The 24,467-nt window shown below is 41.8% G+C and overlaps 2 protein-coding genes across 2 annotated transcripts; both read left to right on the forward strand.

The window, feature by feature from the left end:
• Positions 1 to 11,432: 11,432 nt before the first annotated feature.
• zgc:172145 (Ferritin light chain, oocyte isoform-like) lies at positions 11,433 to 19,575 on the forward strand. The gene is made up of 3 exons (XM_052029210.1): positions 11,433 to 11,798; positions 15,438 to 15,584; positions 17,404 to 19,575. The coding sequence occupies exons 1-3, from the start codon at positions 11,631 to 11,633 to the stop codon at positions 17,698 to 17,700; spliced, it is 612 nt and encodes a 203-aa protein (XP_051885170.1). The 5' UTR covers positions 11,433 to 11,630; the 3' UTR covers positions 17,701 to 19,575.
• A 2,920-nt stretch (positions 19,576 to 22,495) lies between these two features.
• Positions 22,496 to 24,258, forward strand: myod1 (myogenic differentiation 1). The gene is made up of 4 exons (XM_052029142.1): positions 22,496 to 23,005; positions 23,399 to 23,474; positions 23,601 to 23,603; positions 24,017 to 24,258. Exons 1-4 carry the CDS (start codon positions 22,496 to 22,498, stop codon positions 24,256 to 24,258), a joined length of 831 nt encoding a protein of 276 aa, XP_051885102.1.
• The last annotated feature ends 209 nt before the right edge of the window (positions 24,259 to 24,467 follow it).

Genomic DNA, 24,467 nt, shown 5'->3' on the forward strand with positions numbered 1-24,467 from the left:
ATTCTTCACCGACAGGTTTTAAAACTTCATCTGCTCTCAAGGCATCATTATTCTTTAGTTGGATCATGGTCTTTTCACATCTTGTCAGTCAAGGCTAGACCATCTATCTGGCATAGAGTCAAGGGCCTTCACATGATGGACAAGGTTGTGGTTGCAATGTTTTTGCCAACAGCTGCCTGCCTCTTTGTTCTTGATAAATTCATCTCAGTTCTGTGGGGTGGGTCTTGGGTGTTTGGCCCGTAGCTGGCCCTGACAGTGATGAAGAACCCATGCATCTTAGGGCTGTTAACATGTTCTGAGCACCAGTGCTACTCTAAATGACCAAACTGCAGCTGCTCAAGTGCATCACCAGGTCAAAATATTTGTGGGTTCACATTCCATTTCAGGCATTAAGCATACAAGCAAGTCTGGGATTCCTCTGTAGTACTGAGAGAATACTCCAATGTTGGTGATGCTGTCTCAGCTGAGATGATAAATTGTGGGTCCATCCGTCCTCCCAGATGGAAGTAAAATACAATGCTTGATCTTTCAAACAATTTTCACTGGCATGCCAACTAACCTGTTTCGCCACATGACCACTGTCAGGTGTTCTAACTAATCCCCACAGAAGTCCAACATTCTCTATAATTGGACCCATTTTCTCCAAATCCTGTCACATTATCGCACCAAACCACCTAACCTGCTGTGCCAACCGGACAGTGAATTCTCTTTCATAGAACATAGAACAGTACAGCACAGTACGGGCTCTTTGCCCACAATAAACCTTATCTCCATTCAATCTCTCCCCCTCTCTACTTCACCTCCCATAACCCTCTACTTTTCTTCCGTCCATGTACTTATCTAATAGTCTCTTAAATGACCCTATTGTATCGACCCCTTTCCTTACAACTTCCAGCGGTGACCTTTCATCAGATCCAGTCATTTTCCCTATAATGCCTCCAATCTCATGCCCCTACATAATCAATCACTGCACATGGTCTTTCAATCAATCTTCCCCCAACCCCACCAACTGTTCTAATTTCCCTGGCATTTCCAATTATATGTCTCCAATTTTTCCAATCGCTGATCTTCCTCTCCAAGCCTTCACTCTTCTTCCAACCCTCTGCTTCAGATCACTCCACCAAAGCCTTCTCATCCTCTTCACCTTCCTTTTCTCTCCATTTCCTTGCTTAGGCCTGCATGCTTGAAAGCCAGCTGGTCACTTAACAATAAGATGGACTCTTGACCTCACAATCTACCTTGTTATGGCCTTGCACCTTATTGTCTGCCTGCACTGCACTTTCTCTGTAACTGTAACACTTTATTCTGCATTGTTATTGTTTTCCTTCCTTCTACCTCAATGCATTGTTGTAATGAAATGATCTGAATGGATGGCATGCAAAACAAAGTTTTTCACTGCACCTCAGTACATGTGATAATAATAAACCAATTTAGCTGGTCCACTGCAACTGGAAAATAAAACGATGATTCAGGTCCTACCATTGCACTGGAAAGGTTCTGTGGGAAACCCATCCTTTTGGATTTATGCTGTTTGGAGAGCGAGAGAGAGAGCGAGAGAGAGAGCGAGCGAGAGAGAGAGAGAGAGAGAGAGAGAGAGAGAGAAACAGTGAAGTGAAAGATAGGATGTAAAAACTAACCCACACTCCACCCGCTCCCTCCTGTAAAATATCAGAACTCTGAATTCTGTCAGAAATGTCAGGATGTCAGGACATAAGGAAAGGGGAAGAAGAGAATTGTCTCAGCCATTCCTTCTGTTCCTGTTGTCTACAGTTAAAGAATGTTGCTGAAAATTTAATCCATATGCAATCTGATCTGTGGTGAGGTAGTTTCACAGTTTAATATTTGGCTTACATTGCTTTGGGTTTGAGTCATCATGCTATCACAATATTCCAAAGCAGATGTAAACAATTTCACTTGCTGTGCTCATTTATTATATTTATTCTTTCAAAGGATTAATTTGCCATCAATTGCAGAAAATAATTTGCAATGAAATTTATATTTGAGTCCTGTGCAAAATGAGCAATTTTGCCGTAAAGCAATTTTTGATAAACTTAGTTGATCAATTTTAGCGCTGGGGAACACAGCATGTTCCTGGAATCAATGACAATCATTTCCAGGTCGCGGTACAGAAAAGTTAAATCCAGAGACACTCCCACTAGTCAGCCCTGTCATCGGGACAATTTTCACCCCACCCGCACTGTCCCATTCCATCAGTTCCATTAAATCATTTCCCTATTTTTGCCAACAATTACTGAACAAATCAGAAAAACTGACCGTGTGGAGCACTTGATACTCATGAGGGCAGTGGAGCATAATTAAAATTTGAAAAACAATTTCTGCTCACACTTGCTTAAATTCTCTGAAACCAGATCAGCAAGTTCACTTATACTGGTGCCATTTTGGTGCCAAAAGCACAGGTGGAGATTTTAACCATCCCAGTGTGCTATTGAGAAAAGACATTCATAACTGTTAAAGAAAAAGGGAAGGTTGAGCAGGGAGAAAAATTTCCCAAACTTCATTGAAGCACCATTATGAATCTACCAAATATGGTGTTCTAACCAAAGGGGATTAATACCTGGAAATTCAATTGCAGAGCATTGATTTCGCTCCCCCTCCCCCCCCCCCCCAGTGCAACACAACTGAAAATTGATTTGACCAGGTGTACATTGTTTCTGTGAACATTTCCAGTTTGAATGATGCTAATAATGAAATTCAACTGGGGACTTCCTGTTGCGAATCTTCCTTGCAGTCCCAATACAAATTTGAGGAATATAACAGCAAAGGAGAATGGATCCAGTGGCACCAAACTAGTGTCAAATCCTGGTGAACCTAGAAAGTTCACTTCCACAAACTTAAGAATAAGTTAGATCAGAATAAGATAGATTGGTTGGAATGTTTAAACAAACATGGAATAGAAAGACAGTCCAGTCTGCTGCAGTGTATAGATGAGCTTGAAGATGGTGAAGTACGGGAGAAAGTTTATATCTATAGATCGGAGTTTGTCAGCTTCCCATATCCTATTTCTGAGTCGATGTTGAAGTAATTGGCTGATGACAGACACAAACTTCAAGACAGAAACTGAAAACTCAGTTGAAAATCAAAACAAAACATGAAATACGAAATAAAAACAGAAGATGCTGGAAACACTCAACGAAGAGAAAAGTTAACATTTCAGGTCTGGGACCCTTCATCAGAACTCCAATTCTGATAAAGATTCTCAGACCTGAAAAGTTAACAATTTCTCTTTCCACTGCCTGACCTGCTGAGTGTTTACAATATTTTCTGTTTTTATTATTGAAAACTTCATTGACATATTATTTCAATGACTGTCCTCTCAAACCTTTTGCCAGCTAATGATAAAGATCAGATAGAAAGCATAAAGCTAATTATGGCTTGTGGCATGGACAGCTGGTATGGTAGAGAGAGATAAACCACTCAACCAACAAATAGTACACAGATAGCAGACTTAGCACTGAACAAAAGGATGGTAAACAGTTCAGAGAGAATAATAGACAAAACGGGGTATAGGCTTCATTACTTGAGGTCATTTTCAGATACAGCTGACAGCTCATAATGTATCAATTTATAAAATAGTGACTTCAATTCATGAACCAGTTCAAATGTCTTCGATGAACTCAATTTGTTTTCTAATATCAAATGAGAATAGTTTCAGTCAACATACTGAGATATGTCCTGGGAACCTAAAAGATAACATTTAAGCAATGGACCAGTTTAAGATACTGCACCAAATCAAATAAAATAAATTGCTTTAGAGATCCAGAATTTACTTAAAACCTTCTAAACAATATTTTAGTTTCCAGTTTTAAAATTGATTTGAAACTTTAGGACATTGTACAGTATGATGAAACCAGGGTTCTTCAAGTATGTATAGTCAGAAAGAAAAAGTTGTTCCAAGATCTGTTTCAATCAAACAGGAGTATCAGTAGAAATAGAGCAAGTTCCAGGACTACAAATGAAATCATTTAAATCTATAAAAAGGAAAAATTTATTGGGCAAAATACTTCACCATGGGAAGTGCATTGTCTGGAAATTCAATTATAAGGCATATATTTTTCATACATGGTAGTGAAGATACTGATATAGCATGAGATGTACTCAATACATGAAAGGTAGATGCAAATGCCATATTAGCTAGGTTGCACTGTAGCTGTCCAGGATACCCACTTGAAACAATTATTCTATCTAAGCAAACCAGGGGGGCTCAAAGACTTTTCCAGATCCCTTACTGGAACAGTTTTATGAATGACAGCCATGTGCAATGCTTGCTATGTTCTTTTTCTCATGTCCACAGCAGTCAATTTAACAGTGCATGAGAAGATTACCGAGATGGTTGCTGAATGTTATGTAAACAATTTAATAGGAGAGTATGGAATTCAAAGAAGTCCAAATGGTAGAGAGGCATAGGAATCTACAGGCACTGTTACACAGATCACTAAAAGTATCATCATAAACAAATAGAGCCATAAAAGGAACAATGGATTGGGATTTATTTCCAGAATTAAAGCATTGAAATTCTGTGAGAAATAACTTTATTCAATTTAGTAAACCACAATTACAGCACTGTGCACAGTTCTGAGTACCAGTGCAGAGAAGATTCTAAAAAGTGACACCAGAATTGAAGAATTAAACTGAAAGATCAGGAAAGGTTGAACATGTTCAGACTTTTAGTGGCTAAAGAGTGATGCGATAGAGGTCTTTAAAATTAGCAAAGGATTAAATATGCTGGATGTTGTGGAGAACAAACAAAGAGACATAAACATAAGAGAAACTAAAAGATTCAAAAGGGAAACATCTTTACCGACAAAGTTCATAATATCACATGGAGTAGCTGAGGGAAATAGTATAGATAAGTTTAAGGAACTAGACAGCAAACATAACAGAAATTAACCGAGGGTATTGTGGTCGGCTGAGATAAAGAGGATTGGGATGAGATTGTGTCACCATGAGTAAATTGAGCTGAATGAGCTTCCTCTGGTGAGTATTAGCTCTGTTCTAAACTTGTGGCATATGAGAAAGACGTCTGCTTGCCAAACTCTGCTTTAGTGCAAGCAATTACAAGGTAAACTCCTTCTGTTTATTTATCATGCCAAATAGCATACTATTTGCAAAGTGTTACAGTATGGGAACAGCAGCCAGATTTAAGATGATAAATTGTTTCCTTAGTTTGTAATTTATTGTCCCAATCCATTGTCCTCTGGAGATCATGTGTCTGCTGCAGATCATTTCATCTCAAAGTAACTGCATTTATGGCATTGGGATTTAAGATATTTATTTATTTATTAGTCACATGTATATCGAAATACTCAGTGAAATGCGTCTTTTTGCGTTACTGAGAATGTGCTGGGGGCAGCCCACAAGCGTCACCACTCTTCTGGCGCCAACATAGCATGCCCACAGCTCCTAACCTGTACGTCTTTGGAATGTGGGAGGAAACCGGAGCACCCGGACGAAACCCACGCAGACACGGGGAGAACATACAAACTCCTTACAAACAGCGGCGGGAATTGAACCCAGGTCGCCAGCACTGTAATAGCATCACGCTAACCACTACACTACCGTGCCCGCCCATTGTTTCCCAGATTAGTCTACAATCTTGAATTCCCTTTCTCTGATGGAGAGAATTTTGAGTTCCCTTTCCCACTAGCAATAGAAGCAACATTAAAGTGTAGATCTGTTGATTATCAGGAGCAGTTCCCTCTGTCAATGGTAACCAATGGCAATAGTTTCTGACATGCAACGAACATTGTGCTATTATTACCCAGAGTGGGAAGCAAGAACGTTGATCATAAAGTGCTCTCACACTCTTATTTGCAGTATTTGAATAATGTGCAATATGTAAAGCCTATCAGTCAAGAAGCCATTGGTCATTATGTTCTTTTTCACTGCATCACATGAAAACGTGCAGGCATTATCCCACTTGTAGAATTAGCATTTCATTAAGTATCCTCTATAGTGAGTCAGAAGTATTATGTACAAGTTCAAGCCCATCAGATATTCCCTTTCCAACAACAGACTGAGAGCTCAAAACATTTTAGAAATGCCACTGCTGAAAAGACTGCTGTTCCCTTATTTTCCAACATTGTGATTAAATTGGCATTAACATCATTCATGTGCAATACCTCTTCTTAAATGTGAAGAATCAACATCTGTCATTTCATCCAACAGAGATATTACTTGCCATAGAACCATAGAACACTACAGCACAGAAAACAGGCCATTCGGCCCTTCTAGTCTGTGTCAAAACTTTATTCCGTTAGTCCCATTTACCTGCACCCAGTCCATAACCCTCCAGACTTCTCCTGTCCACGTATCTATCCAATTTATTCTTAAAACTTAAGAGTGAGCCTGCATTTACTACATCAGATGGCAGCCCGTTCCACACCCCCACCACTCTTTGAGTGAAGAAACTCCCCCTAATGTTCCCCCTAAACCTTTCCCTCTTCACCCTAAAGCCATGTCCTCTCATACTTATCTCTCCTAATCTAGGTGGAAAGAGCCTACTCGCATTTACTCTGTCTATACCCCTCATAATTTGGTAAACCTCTATCAAATCTCCCCTCATTCTTCTACGTTCCAAGGAATAAAGTCCTAACCTGTTCAATCTTTCCCTGTAACTCAACTGCTGAAGACCCGGCAACATTCTAGTAAATCTCCTCTGCACTCTTTCAATCTTACTGATATCCTTCCTATAGTTAGGTGACCAGAACTGCACACAATACTCCAAATTTGGCCTCACCAATGTCTTATACAACCTCACCATAACATCCCAACTCTTATACGCAATACCTTGATTTACAAATGCCAGGATGCCAAAAGCCTTTTTCACAACCCTGTCTACCTGTGACGCCACTTTCAGGGAATTATGTGTCTGAACTCCCAGATCCCTTTGTTCCTTCACATTCCTCAGTGCCCTACCATTTACTGTGTATGTCCTACCTTGGTTTGTCCTTCCAAAATGCAACACCTCACACTTGTCTGTATTAAATTCCATCTGCCATTTTCTGGCCCATTTTTCCAGTTGGTTCAGATCCCTCTGCAAGCTTTCAAAAGCCTTCCTCGCTGTCCACTACACCTCCAATCTTAGTATCATCAGCAAACTTGCTGATCCAATTTACCACATTATCATGTAGATCATTGATATAGACAACAAACAACAATGGCCCCAGCACAGATCCCTGAGGCACACCACTAGTCACAGGCCTTCAGTGTGAGGAACAATCATCCACTACCACTCTCTGTCTTCTCCCACACAGCCAATTTCGAATCCAGTTTCCAACCTTTCCATGGATACCTAGCGACTGAACCTTCTGAACTAACCTCCCATGTGGGACCTTGTCAAAGGCCTTACTAAAGTCCAAGTATACAACATCCACAGCCTTTCCTTCATCTTCTTTCTTGGTAACCTCCTCGAAAAACTCTACAAGGTTCGTTAAACACGATCTACCACGCACAAAGCCATGCTGATTATCCTTAATCAGCCCTTGGTTGTCCAAATACTTGTATATCCGATCTCTCAGAACACCTTCCAATAATCTACCCACTACTGATGTCAGGCTCATTGGCCTCTAATTACCTGGTTTACTTTTAGAGCCTCTTTTAAACAATGGAACAACATGAGCTACCCTCCAGTCCTCCGGCACCGCACCCGTGGCTAAGGACATTTTAAATATATCTGCCAGGGCCCCTGTAATTTCTACACTAGTCTCTCTCAATGTCCGAGGAAATATCTTGTCAGACCCGGGGATTTATCTACCTTTATTCACTGTAAGGCAGCAAGCACCTCCTCCTCTTTAATCTCTATATGTTCCATGACACTACTGCTTGTTTCACTTCCTTCCATATCCACTATGCCAGTTTCCTGAGTAAATACTGATGCAAAAAAAACTGTTTAAGATCTCCCCCATCTCCTAAGGCTCCATACATAGACGACCACTCTGATCTTCTAGGGGACCAATTTTGTCCCTTACTATCCTTTCACTCTTCATATACTTGTAGAAACCCTTTGGGTTTACCTTCACTTTATCTGCCAAAGCAGCCTCATGTCTTCTTTTTGCCTTCCTGATTTCCTTTTTTAATATTTTCTTACATTTTCTATACTCAAGTACCAAGAGAGAGCAAATAGTACATTTTTACATAAGGATTTTATTAAATCCTTATGAACTTAAAATAAACTATAGTTGTAACATTTTGTATCTTTGTCTTTTTGCTTCTGTCTAATATTTCATCAGCAGATGAATATAACCAAGTAATTGTACCTGATGCCATTGTCATTTTTCTTCCTGAAGTGACAAAACAATTGTGGGAAAAGCACACATTCTCCAGTAAGATTCATGATTGTTTTGAATGAATTAAACTTCCTTGACCTGGGACTCAACACCTCCCTCTGCAACAGGATCCTTGACTTTCTGACCAACAGACTGCAATCAGTGATGATAGGCAGCAACACCTCCGGCATGATTATACTCAACACTGGTGCCCCACAAGGCTGCATCCTCAGCCCCCTACTCTACTCCCTATACACTCATGACTCTGTGGCCAGATTCTGCTCTAATGCCATCTACAAGTTTGCAGGTGATACCACCATCGTGGGCCATATTTCAAGTAACAATGAGGCGGAGTACAGGAAGGAGATAGAGAGTTTAGTGATATGGTGTCATGACAACAACCTTTCCCTCAATGTCAGCAAAACAAAAGAGCTGGTCATTGACTTCAGGAAGGGGGGTGATGCACATGCTCCTGTTTACATTGACAGTGCCAAGGTTGAGAGGGTTGAGAGCTTCAAGTTCCTATAAGTGAACATCACCAATAGCCTGTCCTGATCCAACCAAGTAGACGCCATGGCCAAGAAAACTCACCAGCGCCTCTACCTCCTCAGGAGGCTAAAGAAATTTGGCATGGCCCCCCTGACACTCACTAACTTTTATTGATGCACCATAGAAAGCATCTTATCCAGATGCATCACGGCTTGGTATGGCAACTGCTCTGTCTGAGACCGCAAGAAACTGCAGAGAGTTGTGGACACAGCTCAGCACATCATGGAAACCAGCCTCCCTCAGTGGACTCTGTCTGCACTTCTCGCTGCATCGGTAAAGCAGTCAGCATAATCTAAGACCCCAACCACCCAGGACATTCTCTCGCCTCCCCCCTCCCATCCGGTAGAAGATACAAAAGCCTGAAGACATGTACTACCAGGCTCAAGGACAGCTTCTATCCTGCTGTTATAAGACTATTGAATAGTCCCCTTAGATGATGAGATGGACTCTTGACCTCACAATCTCCCTTATGACCTTGTTGCCTACCTGCACTGCACTTTCTCTGTATCTGTGACACTTTACTCTGCATTCTGTTATTGTTTTACCTTGTACTACCTCAATGCACTGTGTAATGAATTGATCTGTATGCATGGTATTCAAGGCAAGTTTTCCACTGTACCTCAGTACATGTGACAATAATAAGCCACCTTTCCAATTTACCAATACTATCTGATACTTTTCTTCCTGCATGGCCTCCTTCTTTCCAAGCTCCATGAACAAATTCACTAAAACTCTACTCTGCCACAACCCATCATCTCTACAGCCTCGACTCAGCCTTTCTCCATAACTCCATTCACACCTGTCTACTCCAAATCCTACATCATGTGCATTCCCACTGATCACCACTGCTATCCATGCTTTCACCTGCAGAAGAAAATAAGAAATAAGAAACAGAATCCATTGATCCCAAATGTATATACACACAATAACTGAATGTTATTCAAGGGTACAGAATTCCAAGGAGCCACAATACTATGAGTGAAGAAATTTCTCCTGATCCTCGTCCTAAATGTCTTTAACTCTTTATCTAAGACAATGGACCAAAGTCCTCAATTCTCCAGCCAAAGAAGATAATCTCTCAACATTCATACTGTCAAGCCCCTTCACAGTGTTACATAATTCATTAAGATCACCTTTCACTCTCCTAATTTCTGCAGAATACACACCAATTCCATTCAATTTTTCCATAGAACTGCCCTCTAATCCCATGATTTGCTCTGGAAAATCTTTGTTGCACTCTTTCCAAGATGGGTAAACCTTCCCTGAGATAAAGAGACCAGAACTGTCCACAGTACTTCATAAATGGTCTTACCATGGCTCTACACAATTTCCTCAGCCCTGTTTTATAGTATTTCTTCAGCTTCCTTCTTTGAGACTCTCCTAAAAGCTTCCTCAGAATTAATCTTTCAGGTTGACGAGCTTTCATCAGAACTGCTGTAAATGAATCAAGATGACACAATGATTCGAAGGAGTATGATTTGTTGATTATGTTATTTCATTGCATAGACACACAACATTGATTGAAATACGATTCTGTATATTGTTAATACTCTCTTCACTTCACTTCAAAGAAATTACATGGAAATTGGTCAACGTACAAATTAGGAGCAGGAATAGGCCACTCAGCCCATCAAGTTTGTGCTGCATTCAATAAGATTATAGTTGATCTGATTATATGCTCGACTCCACATTCCCACCTACCCGCATGTACAAACACACAGATATCCCATCTAACTTGCAACTGTTACATCTGTGTCAGACTATTGTGATCGACAGAACACACTCTCCATAAATGAGGTTTACCTTGCACGAGCCACAGGAAACACTGAATCTCAGAAGGTGCCCAAAGATATAAACAGGTGATGTTGGATTGAATTTAAATGTCACCCCACAGCCTGTTACCGCCTGCACTGAGAGCCATGTAATAGTGAAAGTGGTTTCCTGGACGTCGGCACTGAATGAAATAACATAACCAAATGATCTCAAGAGGAAGGGCGGGAAATGAGAAATGTAAGGAATTGAACCCTCAGGTGAGCCGCGGCCTCGGCTGCAAAGCTACTCGTTGTGTGAAGGCCCCGGCTTTGTAAAAAAAATCCGCTCAGTCTGAGACTGTGCGAATGTACTGACTAAATCTATAAAACATCCTGTTTGCCGGATCTGCGGGTGATTGGATGATTTCTGTGAAACAAAGTATTTAATTTCGTAACAACGAAAGAATTCGGTTAAACAAAACTACATAACAGAAGTGTTACGATTGTAATTAAAACCATTTATTGCTGAAGTTTAGTCTAAACCCGACAACTTTCCATTAACATTTTTTTACAATAGTCAACTGATCGTGACCGAGGTGTGACAGGATAACTTTAAGTCATTAGTTTAAATGAGAATAGATTCCATTCCCCAAGCTGTCAGAGGGTGTTGTAGACATGGGATGTTTCACCTGTCAAGACGCGTTTATTTTGGCTCAATCAGGTTTGTCTCTTACAATCAAGGAGATGTGTTCAATGGACCAGCTGTTGACACATGATGTGTTAATGCAGGTTAAGTAGTAATTTTATTAAATAGTGCAAAGGGTGCGATCAACTTTAAAGCTGAAGTCCTCTCCTTCCCTGAAAAGTTGCCCGGCAGTCGCTGTCAATTTCATGCCCGGCTGGTGATTGCTTCCATCTTTAAGCCTCCTGACCCTTGCGAACCAGTCATCCGGATGAACCTCGTTTTGAACTGGAAGAGGAACTTCTCGAACTTGAACGGGCCAGAAGCAGCCGGGTCGGTACGTTTGTCGTTGCCCGGGTGCGAATGGCAGAACCGAAGGGGAAACGGCAGAAAACCTGCCTGCCCACCTGCACCTTCCACCGGCCGCTGTCCGGAGCCCAGGTGAAGCAGAACTATCCGCTGGGTGTGGAGGAGGCGGTCTGCGGGCTCATCACCTTCTTCTACGAGGTCTCCTACCGGTTCCAGGCTCTGGTAAGGCAGCGGGACCTCCTTGCAGGAGGCTGGGGCTGGGGACGGGGACTGGAGACCCAGGATTGTGACCCGAGCAATGCAGTTACAGGGCCGGGGGCGAGCTCGGCTCTCCTCGCTGTCGGAGGAAGAGACTTCCGTACTGGGACGCGTGGCGGTGCTGGTTGGGAGCTGTTTCATCCTTCCCCGTTTCTCCCCAGGTGTCTGCTCCCTGGACTGAGTTTGGACTGTTCTCATGAATAGCATTGTTACTAAGGAGCGGGAAACCTCGCTGGATCTTGTACCAGGGGACTAGGCAAGGGGATGTGGGGTGTATGCTCCTCTTCCTTCCACGTCGTCTAGGGTGAGAGATTGGGAGCGTCTCTTAAGCGCTAAGCAATGGCTTAAATTGCTGCATTAGTCGGTGTAACTGATGTCACCCCTCTGAGACAGTGGCAATGGTTGATATCTCTGGTACAGGTAAATGTTTCTAACAAGAACTCCTGTTGAAGGAGTGAAACTTTTAACTCAGCCCATTGAATAATGTGAATCATTCTTTTAACTTTAGTGAGTTATGCAAGTTATTTTCTTAATCAAAGTGAATCGTCATAGGGCAACGTAGTACAGAAACAGGCCCTTTGGCCTAACTGTTCCGTGCCAACCAAGATACCCATCTAAGCTAGTCCAATTTGCCCACATTTGGCCCATTTCACTCTAAATCCCGTCTTTCCACATACTTACCCAAATGTCTTTGAAATGTTGTTATTGTACCTGTCTCAACCACTTTCTCTGGCAGCTCATTCCATTTACACATCACCCTCTGTGTGAAGAAGTTCCCCCCAAGTCCCTTTTAAATCCTTCCCTCTCACCTTAAATCTGTGCTCCCTAGTTTTTGATTCCCTTTCTCTGGGAAAAGGTCTGTATGCATTCACCCTATCTATGCCCCTCATGATTTTATACACCTCTATAAGGTCACTCCTCAATCTCCTACATTGGTTGTGGGCATGCTGTGTTGGCGCTGGTAGCGTGGCAACACTTGCGGGCTACTCCCAGAACACTCTAAGCAAAAAGATGCATTTCACTGTGTGTTTCAATGTACATGTGACTAATAAAGAAATCTTATCTTAACTCAGGCCCTCTAGTCCTGGCAACGTACTCGTAAATCTTCTTTGCACTCTTCCCAGCTTAATGACATCTTTCCTATAACAGCATGATCAAAACTGTACACAGCAAATGATCAATGCACAATGTGTGTGCTGGACACAATTTTGAGGATGCATCTGGAGTCAATAATACAATAAATATGTGTATAAAGTTAACAGTGCAATATCCTGCAATGTTTGTGTTACTCTGTCAAGAGGAAAGAATAATGATACTCCCGAAGATCAGTTTGGCATGAGATATAACAAAGATGAGAAAAGAGATACAAGACTTCTTCAAATCTCCTTGAAGTTTTATAAATCTATGTAGTACTTTAAAGAGTGAACAAGCACTTGTCCTTTAAAAATAGCTGGATTGTAAATATGTGCACAGGGTGGTCACCCAGTGAAGGAAATTTTGGTATAATTCAGGGGAGCTATAATGTAATGACTAACCTCATACTTTGCTACGTTATAAAAGTTCCTAACTCTCAACTTTCAGTTGTTCTGTGGTTACTTTCTTTCAGAACTGGACTGTACAGAAGAAGGGTCACCGAAGCTCGATATATACTTTGATCCCAATTTTTTCGGGATGATAGAAAAGCACTAATTGAAAATAAATGGACACTTAAAGAAATGAGTAGTTAGATAAAATTGCCAACTAGAGCATCCCAAATACACAATGCATGACTTGCCACAAATTATTTTTGAAAATACCCTGCAGCCCACCAATTGTTGTACATTTGAAGGGAGATGATCTGATCTAAGGAACCTACCTGTGAATACCACAATAAATCTTCCATGTTTACTGTTTTCCCCTAGGAAGAAAACTGTAGGCATAAACTGTTGAAGAGGTTTACAGTTGATTACAGGCTGCTCATATGCTCAAGGTAACAATCCAGGTCTGGAAAATGGACATTAGAGTAGGTAGATGGCAGATTTAAGTTGCACTACATCACAATGTCTCACACTCTGCTCAGCTCTGAGATTTACTCTTTTTTAATGTTATAGAGCAGGTGGAAACTTGAAATTTCTCAGAAAATAAATTTCTCAGAAAGTTTACCTCAGGTTTAATGTTTCAGACATACCTTGGGAGTTACACCACACAGTAAACGTAGTGCAACTAATTACTGATCATCTGTAGGCTTCCCTGATTTATCTTGTCAACTTATATCCATGAATACTTAGAAATAATTAAAACTTAATTGAAAAGTAGTCAAACAGCATTTCAAGCATTTCCCAATGTGCTCCACGTAGCTCCTAGTTGGTAAAGGAAGTAGATCAGTATCAAATCATACAAAGCATAAGAGAATGCAGGTTTTGTGGGTCTGTGCTAAATTAATTGATATAAACAAGGTACTATTACAGAGGCCTATACCGCCCTGAGAGAAGAATAATTTCACCGGATTCTGATTTTCATCACGGGAGCTGGACCTGGAAAGTTCTCATGTACCTCAGCAGCTTCAGAGAAGTGAAATATGGATAGTTGAATAAAGTATGGCCTATTAGTGTTTCAATAAACAAGGAACAGAAATGTGTGTGAAATACTGCTGAGTCCATTGAACTGCATCATAATGAGCATTAGCACCTTCAGACTAGGAGGTAGAAGTTAAGAAAAGATTAATTCTGGATGGGTGAAATACTGCTGAGTCCATCAAAATCCAGCACAATGAGCGTTAGAACCTTCAGAACGGGAGGTAGAGCTCAAGAAAAGGTTCATTCAGCCTATGAATTTCAGGTTTTCTGCAACAGGTAAATTCAAGGCCATTAGGTCAATTGTGTATTAAAAAGTAAACTCAATAGTTGATTCCTTCAGTGGAAAATTTATTATGGAAATTCCTACATAATATAAATCAAGACCAACATTTAATAGCAGAACCTCAGTTCTTCACAATTTAGACCTGAACAATAAAAGGAAAAACCTGGAAAAGGGGTGAAAGCTACATTTATGTGGGGAGATTTAAAGGAGGGCAATGAAGTGTCACAAGGTGAAGAGTTGAAAGGGTGCGCAGTGGTGGAAGGCTGAAGGTTTTCCATTGATCTTCAGATGAGTGACATGGAAATCACATCATACAAACAGTGAGCTGGGAATGAAAAGGAAAACAAGGAAACAAATGAATAAGTGTTGATGGGGCTTTTGAAAATGACCTAATTGAGAATGGAAGCCAGTGGGGTTCCACAAGGACAGTGTCAGTCAGAGATTAGGTGGGATTCTGATTTAGAAGTGTTCAGTCATAATGTCACAGGTGATAGCTTCACACTATTGGCTCCTCAGCCACACACAGACACCAAATGTCTGAACCTGTGGTTCCTCTCATACTGAGCAGATTTACATTTTGCAACCACACATCATCGTTGCTTTCCTCTCACACATTATTGATTTCCATAACCTCTGGTAATAATGGAAACAATAATGCCCTTTAGAATGACCTGCTGGGTGGCAAGGGGATTTAAACCTTTATCTCAGCAGCTGATTGATTCCGAGGGTATGCTATTTACTTAGTATTTCCTGCTTTTTATTTAGGCGGAGATTTTTGAACAAGATGATGTTGCTCTGCCCAGAGTTGCTGGCTATTTCCATAAGATCACCCAAGAAGAGGAGAAGAACGCGCAAACCTTACTTGACTACCAGACGGAGCGAGGAGGGCACTACTGCCCCAGAGATATTCAGGTACTGCTAAGTGTTAGGCTATCAAAATAAAATTGAGCTGATAACGCAGAGAGTGAGGAGTATTATCATCCAAAGCAGTCTCAAGTAAATTTATCAATTTGCCAACATAATGGGACCTTATATCACTGTGTCAGCCTACTCAATGTCATGAGTAACTACAGAATTTTCATTGACCCTAGAAAGTCACTTAAGGAACTGTTAGCTGGCATTAGATCAACATGAAGAATTAAGAAAAAGAATTGAATGTGTTGCATAACCAGTTTATATATGTAAGATGGCAGAGATCCAAGTGTGAAAGGAAAGGGTCATGGCTGATTGAGGAAGTAAGGGGGAACCTACAGCTAAAAGAAAAAAGCACACATAAAGGCAAAACTCGTACCAACCTGGTGACTGGGAGAGATTCAGGAAATAACAAAAAGTGCCAAAACATGGTTACGAAAAGATAACATGAAATTAACTTATGAGGTATATGAAAACCAGCGTAAATAAAGTTATGTTGAAAATAAAGGCTGATCACCAGTCATGGGGGCCCACTGCAAACAAAGGTCATGTGTTAACTAAAAATAAGGAACTTCTGGATGAGTTAGATTATTACTTTGAGTTAAGGTTTACAATAAATGAAAAAAAACAAGGAAACAAATATTGAATCAAGGACTATCAAAAGATAACTTTAACTTTACTGAAGAAAATAATAAAACAAAAGTGTCAGATCCTGGGATAGAATGGATTTCATGCTAACATTTTAAAAAGAATCAGTGAAAGCATTGTGGATAACCAAACCATAACCTTCTAAAGTCTTAAGACCATTTGTGCACATGTCAAATCAGTCATTAAGAATGATGAAAGAAGGAAATGAAGAAAATGCAGACCTGTTAGCACACTTCTGTTTGGGGAAAATTAGTGAAGTCTATAATTAAGGTTGGTATGATGGAGCACCTTAACGCTGATCAGAGATGATAGATGGAACTTTTGCTGAGTTATGCAGTTATACATTGTAACTTTAACTTTCATATTAAATACCAAAAACGCTTTTGTTTTAAATAGTGTGGCAAGTTGGCAGTTTAATCAAAAGCACAGCCATTGTTATGGATAAAAAGAAAAATGTTGATTTCAGAATAATCTTGTACCCAAAATAATGATAATTAATGACCAGTGGTAGGGAAGTTGCTGGAATCTGTAAACAAGAATGTATTAACAGGACACTTAGAGGATAATAATAAGGTTGGACAGAGTTAACATTGGTGTATCCTGATGTGTTGATGATGCAGAGCCATGTATGGGTCTGGACTGTGTGAAGGGTGCAGACAAGCTCCCTGGGGGGTTAGAGACGGGTTAAGCGAATGGATGAAAATGTGGGAGAAGGGAGTTGTGGAAAATTTGAAGTTACCCACTTGTTAGAAAAACTAGAAAAGTTAATTATTTTTAAACGGAGAGAGGTTGCAAAGTGTGGGAGTTCAGAGGAATTTGGGCGTCCTTCTAAAAGAATCACAGTAAGTTAACACATAGCTAAAGCCAGCAATCAGAATTTATGGAGTCTCTTAACGATCTAAGGACTTGCAAAGGGAGAAAAATACTATTGTACTCAATAATTCAGACATATTTATTAGAATGTGCAATCGCGGTCTGTACAGGCGGAGATTCCCAAGGTTCTTGTGATACCAACAGCTTCTTGACGGTGAATTTTCACGGGGATTCTTCCGATCTTCCGCTGTAAAATGAGCGGAAAGGCCGGAAAATGCCTTTTTCTGTCGAAGGTGAGGTAGGCGAGAGGGAGAGCTTCCCACAGATGCCCTGTTTTGATGCCAGTGTTCCCTTTCAGAAACCCCGAAGCGAGTCGGTGCGAAACATTCGCCAGGCGCTGGAGCTCACATTCCGCCAGTGGAAAACTGCCGCGTCCTTCCTGGAAGAACTCTGTGCGCTGAGCAAAACCCTGGCGGACCCCCACACAGCCAGCTTCATCAGAAAGCGTCTTCTTGTTCCCAAAATCGAACAGATCAAAGTGGCCGGCGACCTAATCACTAACGCCAACCGACTGGGCTGTACAGACGATGGGCGGGTCAGCTTTGGCGAGTACCTGATTGATCGTCTCCAGGAAGAACTGAAGACTCCCGCCTGAATCGTTCGGCGGTTTTGCCACTCTCCAAAGACCAAAGATCGGGACATTTCTAGTAACATTGCATCGAGTTTAGAAAAAAAACAAGCCCTCCCTTTCCTGGGTGAATGTATTTTGAGACTTCGATCAAAATCTTAATCCTGTTCAATAAGATTCACTTAAGACTAATGAAAATGGGTAAATCTGGTTGAATATCAGTGCACGGTAGACCTCATGGAGACTTCACTGTTACCTGCAAGGGTCACCAAAATTGGAGTCTCGTCCAATCTTCCCAAAGATCACGTTCCTGGGAAATATGTGCCTCTTACAAAGCCCATTTAAATACAAAGGCTCTTGGTTTCATTATTATTACAATAGAAAAGAATGGAGATATGAACCTAATTTTGTTTCAGATGCGGATCCATCCGTTTACACAGACAAGTGTGTTTTTGTTGCATATCTTTTAGCCTATCCTATCGATCTGGTCCTCGATCAAAAAAAAAACAAAATGAGATTGTTTTCTGAAATCTAAACGGTGATTGTCTCTGGCCTTTGACTCTATGTGCAAAGGGGAATACCCCAGTAAAGACCCTAGTAGTCCTGATGCAGGGTTCCGACCCGAAACGTCAACAATTCCTTTCCTCCCACAGATGGTGCTCGACCCGCTGAGTTCTTCCAGCAGATTGTTTGATACCCTAGTAAAACCCCGATACCCAGGACTGTCCTTCATTCCCAAGTTCGAGTTCTAATACGGCGCAAGGTAGCAGCATGACACAAACCCCTATAATTGGGCAAATTTAACGGGCTCTTTGTGAACGGTATATACGGTCCTACAGGAGAGATACAAAAGACTGCAGGTGCCGGAATCTGGAGTACATTAGTTGTTGCTCTCGGTCCTACAGTAATTCTCTTCCGTGGGTCAATCACTACATTTCTGTCAACCTTGCTTCTCTCTGATAGTTTTACTTTGTATTTCCATACTTATTAGAACAAGTTGATCGCTAGATAGCACCTAATGCTTCAGCAGTGCCCTCTTTAATAAATGAACTTCCTGCGTGTCGTGCCCTGGTTAAGATAAAGCCACGCGATACTCAACACTGCTAATGGAGAAATTATCTTCTGAATCTTGCGGGGACTACACGAAAGACGTTTTATGGGGAGATTAAGTGACAAGGCTTGCTCGGAAATGGATAGTAGATATGAAAGTAGTGTGCAATGCTTAGAGGGTGTCCTGGCTAATCTGTTTTATTCTTTAAGCGGGCTCGAGGCATGTCTTTTTTTTTCCGGCACATTTAGGAGATCGATTTCCACTCCTTTAAGTGCAAACAGTTCCAACATTTGAATTATGACACTCCTCTCGCAATACATCTCGCTCAAAAATATTGGATTGTGGGAAAAATTAATCTGGGTGGGGAGTAATGTGTGCTTAAAATCCTCCTCCCATGACTTCGATTTCTCTTCCTCGGGACGGTGATTATTGGCGATCTTATCCCGCTGTCCGCTCTTGGCATATGTGTCAGAGGCAGCTATTCCTGTAGCAGCTCGGGTTGCGTACAGCGTTACTCGATCGAGTTTGAAGATTTCGGAAACGAGAATTAAAAAGTGCAGTTTTGTAACATTTTAAGAGATTGAAATATTTAATTGAGGAATGAACTTAATTGAGGAATAAAACAGTTTTGATACCTATTTTCTAAATATTTTCATACAATTTGAGGTATTTTCACCATCTTGCATAACACCCCGTGGAGTATTTTACAGATGATTCTATTAACTATGTTGCGGAATTGATTCTTTTTCTGTAAGATTGAGACGTGTGTATTTGGCTTGGGTTTATATGGTTTTATACTGTTGGAATCTGTATCACTCATTTTCAATAAAATACGTCTGCCTGAGTCCAGAATCGAATAAAGTCTGGGAGATTGTATCGCCAACTAGGCACACAAAATAGTGGAAGACTGCATCTTCACATTACGCACCTTTAACTCGCATTTAGTTAACATTCCGGACGACGGGGTTCGTTTTCATAACATTTTCTCGGTTGTCCGCGTCGCTGTTTGACCTAGTAAATATAATTCCCCTAATCACACACTGTTCACATTATTAGCAGTGAATGGATACTTCAGTTAGAACTCAGTGAAGCTCTCCAGGCACCTTTGTCAATTACCTCCACGTTTGTAGTCACCGTCCACACGCTGCGACAGGGAGTTACTCCCACCAGAGAACCAAACACATACCTCCCAGATTTGCCGAGCAATTCAATTTAAAACAGCCGCAGATTTTAAAGAGAGCCGTGCGTACTTTAATTAAGCATTTTCAACGGGGGAAAAGTCGCACACACTATCTCCAGAAGTTGAAGTTCATCCGTCAGCTCAGAAAGGAGTTAAAAAATATCGGAGACTGGTCACGGAAAAGAGTTTGCGTGATACTAGCAAAAGAAAACGGAATGCACAAAATTCGCCAATTAACTCGTCTGTGACCGGTCCTTGTTGGTCACTGTCAAAGTCTCGAGTGTAATGGGAAAACCGGGATAATAAACATGTATTTAAATCACAGGAACAAGGGCACTCGGGAAATGGTCAAGGCGAAGCAGAACTTAGAACAGACCACATATCTGTGGAATTGTTAAAGTTCGACAAGGCTTTAAACAGGTCGTTTATAGGGAGCACTTTATAGGTCGTTTACAGTTGAGTCGAAACCTGCGGAGGCATGCGGGTGGGAGGGTTGACAGCAGCCAGCGAACTGATCGGGGTTTCAACCAACATTCCCAATGACTCCGTCCTAACTATCAGCTAGTCCCAGGTCCGAGCCCCCGCCTTTGGTCATTACCCACGTTAGTAACCCACCCAGAATGGGCAAAGTCTCTCCCCTTGTTTACAGCAAAATGTTCATAGAGCTAACTCCAAAGAAGCCTGAAACCGAAAAGCGGGTTAGTGCCGAAGAAACAAGAGCTCCCGGTACCAGGAACAGAATCAGGCTCGCTGAAAAGTTACAAGAAAAAAAGACACCGTTACAACCTCTCCACGGAGACTGAACGGCACACTAGCAGGAGTCGAGAGAAACACGGATAAACGAATAGATTGAAGAGTAGGCACAGGCTCACAATCAATACCATCAGGGAAATGTCTAAATTTACCAACGAAAGAGTGAAATATATTCACGTAAAGAAGTTAATTAATGACAGACACTTGCAATTAAACAGAGCATGAAAACCTGTCCCCAGGAAACCGTTAACAGTTATTCTCACAAATTAGTGTGGCTATAATGTCCTATTGGGGCGTTAAACTGTAAAAACCTGTCCCCAGGAAACCGTTAACAGTTATTCTCACAAATTAGTGTGGCTATAATGTCCTATTGGGGCGTTAAACTGTAACTGAAGCCGAGTTTATCGGAGAGCGATGTTGTACCGTACACAACGGTGCGGGCAGACAGTCCGTCATTGGACAGTTAACTCCATCTACCGGATTCTTCCGATACCTCTGGTGCTGTTGGTCACCGGCTCATTGGAAGCGGTTTCACCATCTCACACATAAAGGAGAAGAAGTCGGGTCTGACGCTTCTGCAGCGTGTGTGTTGGTCCATCTCACCACTTGGACCAAAGGCACAACTGCCGGGGGTAGTATCAACAGTCCCCGGGAGGGGGGAGGGGTTGATGGGGTGTGGGGTTGGGAGAAGGCTTCGCTCTATCTTCATACCAAAGCCTCTGGGTTCATTCATGTTCTCCAACTAGAATTTTTTTTAAAACGTGGGAAATATTGTCCCCGTCCTTCTCTTTTGTATCCACCTGCTATATATGAGCGTCAATATTCAAACATTTTTTTGCAGAGCAACGAAAAATAAAATTCTCCGGTCACGCCGCCATAATCTTGATCTTGTAATCAAAACATAAACATCTGGAATTATTTTCATACTGAGATCAGCTCTTTCCGCAAGATTAAAAGGTGGGCTTTTTTTAAAATGGTCATACTTATTGGAGCTGAAGGTGGAATCTCTAAACTAATAGAGGGATACTTTCCTGCTCTACAGAAAACTTCACAGCAACGAATTCACTGCGCCAATGTAGCTATAAATTATATGTACATTTTACAATACAGATCGGACAACGCATCCACAAAGTGATTTTCATCTGCAACTATCATTTCACCTTCAGGAAACTCATCACACAGGAACGGCTACGTTCGCGTAAATATTATTCCTACTGAAATATCTCCGATCGCTTATTGCCTCGAACGTTGTGGCAATTAATTTCGTTCAATTATTTAACGAAAATCATTCGAAAATGTGACTATTTTGAAACCTCGTTAAGCAAATACCCAAGCGATGTTTAAACTATTGTTTAAAAAATGCTAGACGTTAAAATCTAAGATATAGAGGCGCCGGTGTGATTGGTAAAGTCTTATTTAATAAGGCCTTACGAAAATTGCACTTGTCGCCTTTCAAGTCAGAAGAAAAGGAATCCTCTCGCTGAGAGGCTTTCCGTCTAATAGTCTAACACCAATCCGACTGAAATCTGAAAGGTGAAACTGACCCTGCCGCAGAGCCCGTCTGCCAATCACTGGGGTCCCCGCCCCGGACCCTGAATGTCACAGCGAGCTCGGAGAGCCATCGGATTGGCTGGTGGGAGAGCCGGGGCGTTGAAAGCATTGCTCTCAGCAGCCCACAGAATTTGGAATAAATAGGGCTAATCTTTCCTTGGACTCAGCACAGGTACCGAAGGGTACGAGCAATACAGCCAAAGGCAACAGTGATAAGTAAAGACAGGAGAAACAAGAAAGAAACAAAGATTCTTTGAAAAGTTTAGTAGGATCTCGGCGCTGCCAGCATGGAGCTAACGGACACCTCTCTCTGCTCCTTCTCGTCTGCTGATGACTTCTATGATGATCCCTGCTTCTCGACTTCAGACATCCACTTTTTCGAGGATCTAGACCCCAGACTGGTCCACGTCGGGCTGCTCAAAGCCGACCAGGTGCCGACCGAGGACGAGCACATTCGAGCACCCAGTGGACATCACCAAGCCGGTCGCTGCTTGCTTTGGGCTTGCAAGGCTTGCAAGAGGAAAACGACCAACGCCGACCGCAGGAAAGCGGCCACCATGAGAGAAAGGAGGCGCCTCAGCAAAGTGAACGAGGCGTTTGAAACGCTCAAGCGGTGCACCTCCACCAACCCGAACCAGAGGCTGCCCAAGGTGGAAATTCTCAGAAACGCCATCAGATACATCGAGAGCCTGCAAGCCCTCCTGAGAGAGCAGGACGAGAACTATTTCTCTGTCATGGATCAATACAGTGTCGATTCAGATGCCTCAAGCCCACGGTCCAATTGCTCGGATGGGATGGTAAGAAAGTTGCGAGATAACACACACACACACACCTTATGGGTATAGAGGATGTAGCAGAGGTAAACTGTTGGGGTACTTATGTCCAAGAATGGTTTATATTATTCTATTTAAAAAATAATCCAGTATTACATGTAAAACTATGATTTGTAGATGGACACTATGACAGTAAAGATGGAAAGGTCATTAAACTCCTTGAATCTTAGAATTAGATGCAAGAGTTGGGCGACGTGTTTCCAACATGTTTTGTTATTATGTAAGAACAAGTATGAGGATGGTATTGCTTGAAATTTAAAACCTTATCCGATGCGAACTCTGATAGTTCTTTCACACACAAACGCCAGCTGGCGGCACGGTGACTGGACCTCACTGGTTCTCATTTTGACTTTGCAGTTGGATTGCAGCGGCCCCACGTGCAGCCGGAGACGCAGCAACTACGACAACACCTACTTCTCGGAGACGCCAAACGGTGAGTGAATGCTTACTCGCACCAGCAAAGAGCACAGCGGGATCCCATCCTGGGAAAGAATGGACCTAAAGTTCACAGTGATCAATTCCAGCCAAATGTTCACCGTAGACCTTTCCAACTAACCAGCGGGTATCGATTCGTACTTCCGAATAGTAATACCGAGAAAATATATTAAAGTCATTTGTAGGGAGAAATTAAGCGAAGCGGTCACAATATGAAAGATTTAGTTACTATTATGGAACGACAAGATGAAAGAATGATCATCATGCCTCCATTGTGAATTGTTGATACTTGAGAACTGTACCCACCTTGTGTCTATGGTTATACCTTCCCACTTGAAGCAGAGGCCATTGCATCATGCTTTAGATAACTGGGATCGACCTACTATGGTCTCTCTATCGGTTGAAAACTGTCAGTAGTTAATTCAATTTGCTATTTTCTAATTACCTGGATATTTCTATAGCACATTGTCGTGTGGAAAGGTTACTTCTATCCGAGTGCAGAGCTATTTACTATATCATTGTAATGTGCATTATGTTTAGATTCGAAAACTGGTAAAAGTTCCGTTATCTCAAGCCTGGATTGTCTTTCCAACATCGTCGAAAGAATTTCCACTGACCGGCCGACTTGTCCGGTAATGATGGTCCCAGATGCCACTCTGGCCAGTCCTTCGTCTCCCCGGGAAGGAACCACTTTGAACGATCCTTCAGCCATTATCCCATCGCCGGACAACTGCACCGGCACTGAAATCCCGACTGACAACCCTATCTACCAGGTTTTATAACGGCTGAGGTTAAGCGCCAGTGCCGCCTGTGGTCTGGTGGAAATGACTGAACCCAACAAAATAAAAAAGGAGACGGTACCAGTCACTGGGATTAGTTCCTAGCTAAAGGGGCAAGCCATCCACGAATAGACCATTGCCTGACCCCCCGACATCGCGAATTCCCAACAACATGTAGTATAATCTAAACAATCGCCATATTTAACACTTGC

Source organism: Pristis pectinata, chromosome 14 (assembly GCF_009764475.1).
Source record: "Pristis pectinata isolate sPriPec2 chromosome 14, sPriPec2.1.pri, whole genome shotgun sequence".
In the NCBI taxonomy this organism is placed as follows: domain Eukaryota; kingdom Metazoa; phylum Chordata; class Chondrichthyes; order Rhinopristiformes; family Pristidae; genus Pristis; species Pristis pectinata.

Bases quoted from the DNA above. Each gene is read 5' to 3' on its own strand.
- zgc:172145 (XM_052029210.1), top strand. From the start codon at position 11,631: ATGGCAGAACCGAAGGGGAAACGGCAGAAAACCTGCCTGCCCACCTGC. The intron at 11,799-15,437 runs GTAAGGCAGCGG...CTTTTTATTTAG, and splicing joins CCTACCGGTTCCAGGCTCTG to GCGGAGATTTTTGAACAAGA. The intron at 15,585-17,403 runs GTACTGCTAAGT...GTTCCCTTTCAG, and splicing joins ACTGCCCCAGAGATATTCAG to AAACCCCGAAGCGAGTCGGT.
- myod1 (XM_052029142.1), top strand. From the start codon at position 22,496: ATGGAGCTAACGGACACCTCTCTCTGCTCCTTCTCGTCTGCTGATGAC. The intron at 23,006-23,398 runs GTAAGAAAGTTG...TTGACTTTGCAG, and splicing joins CCAATTGCTCGGATGGGATG to TTGGATTGCAGCGGCCCCAC.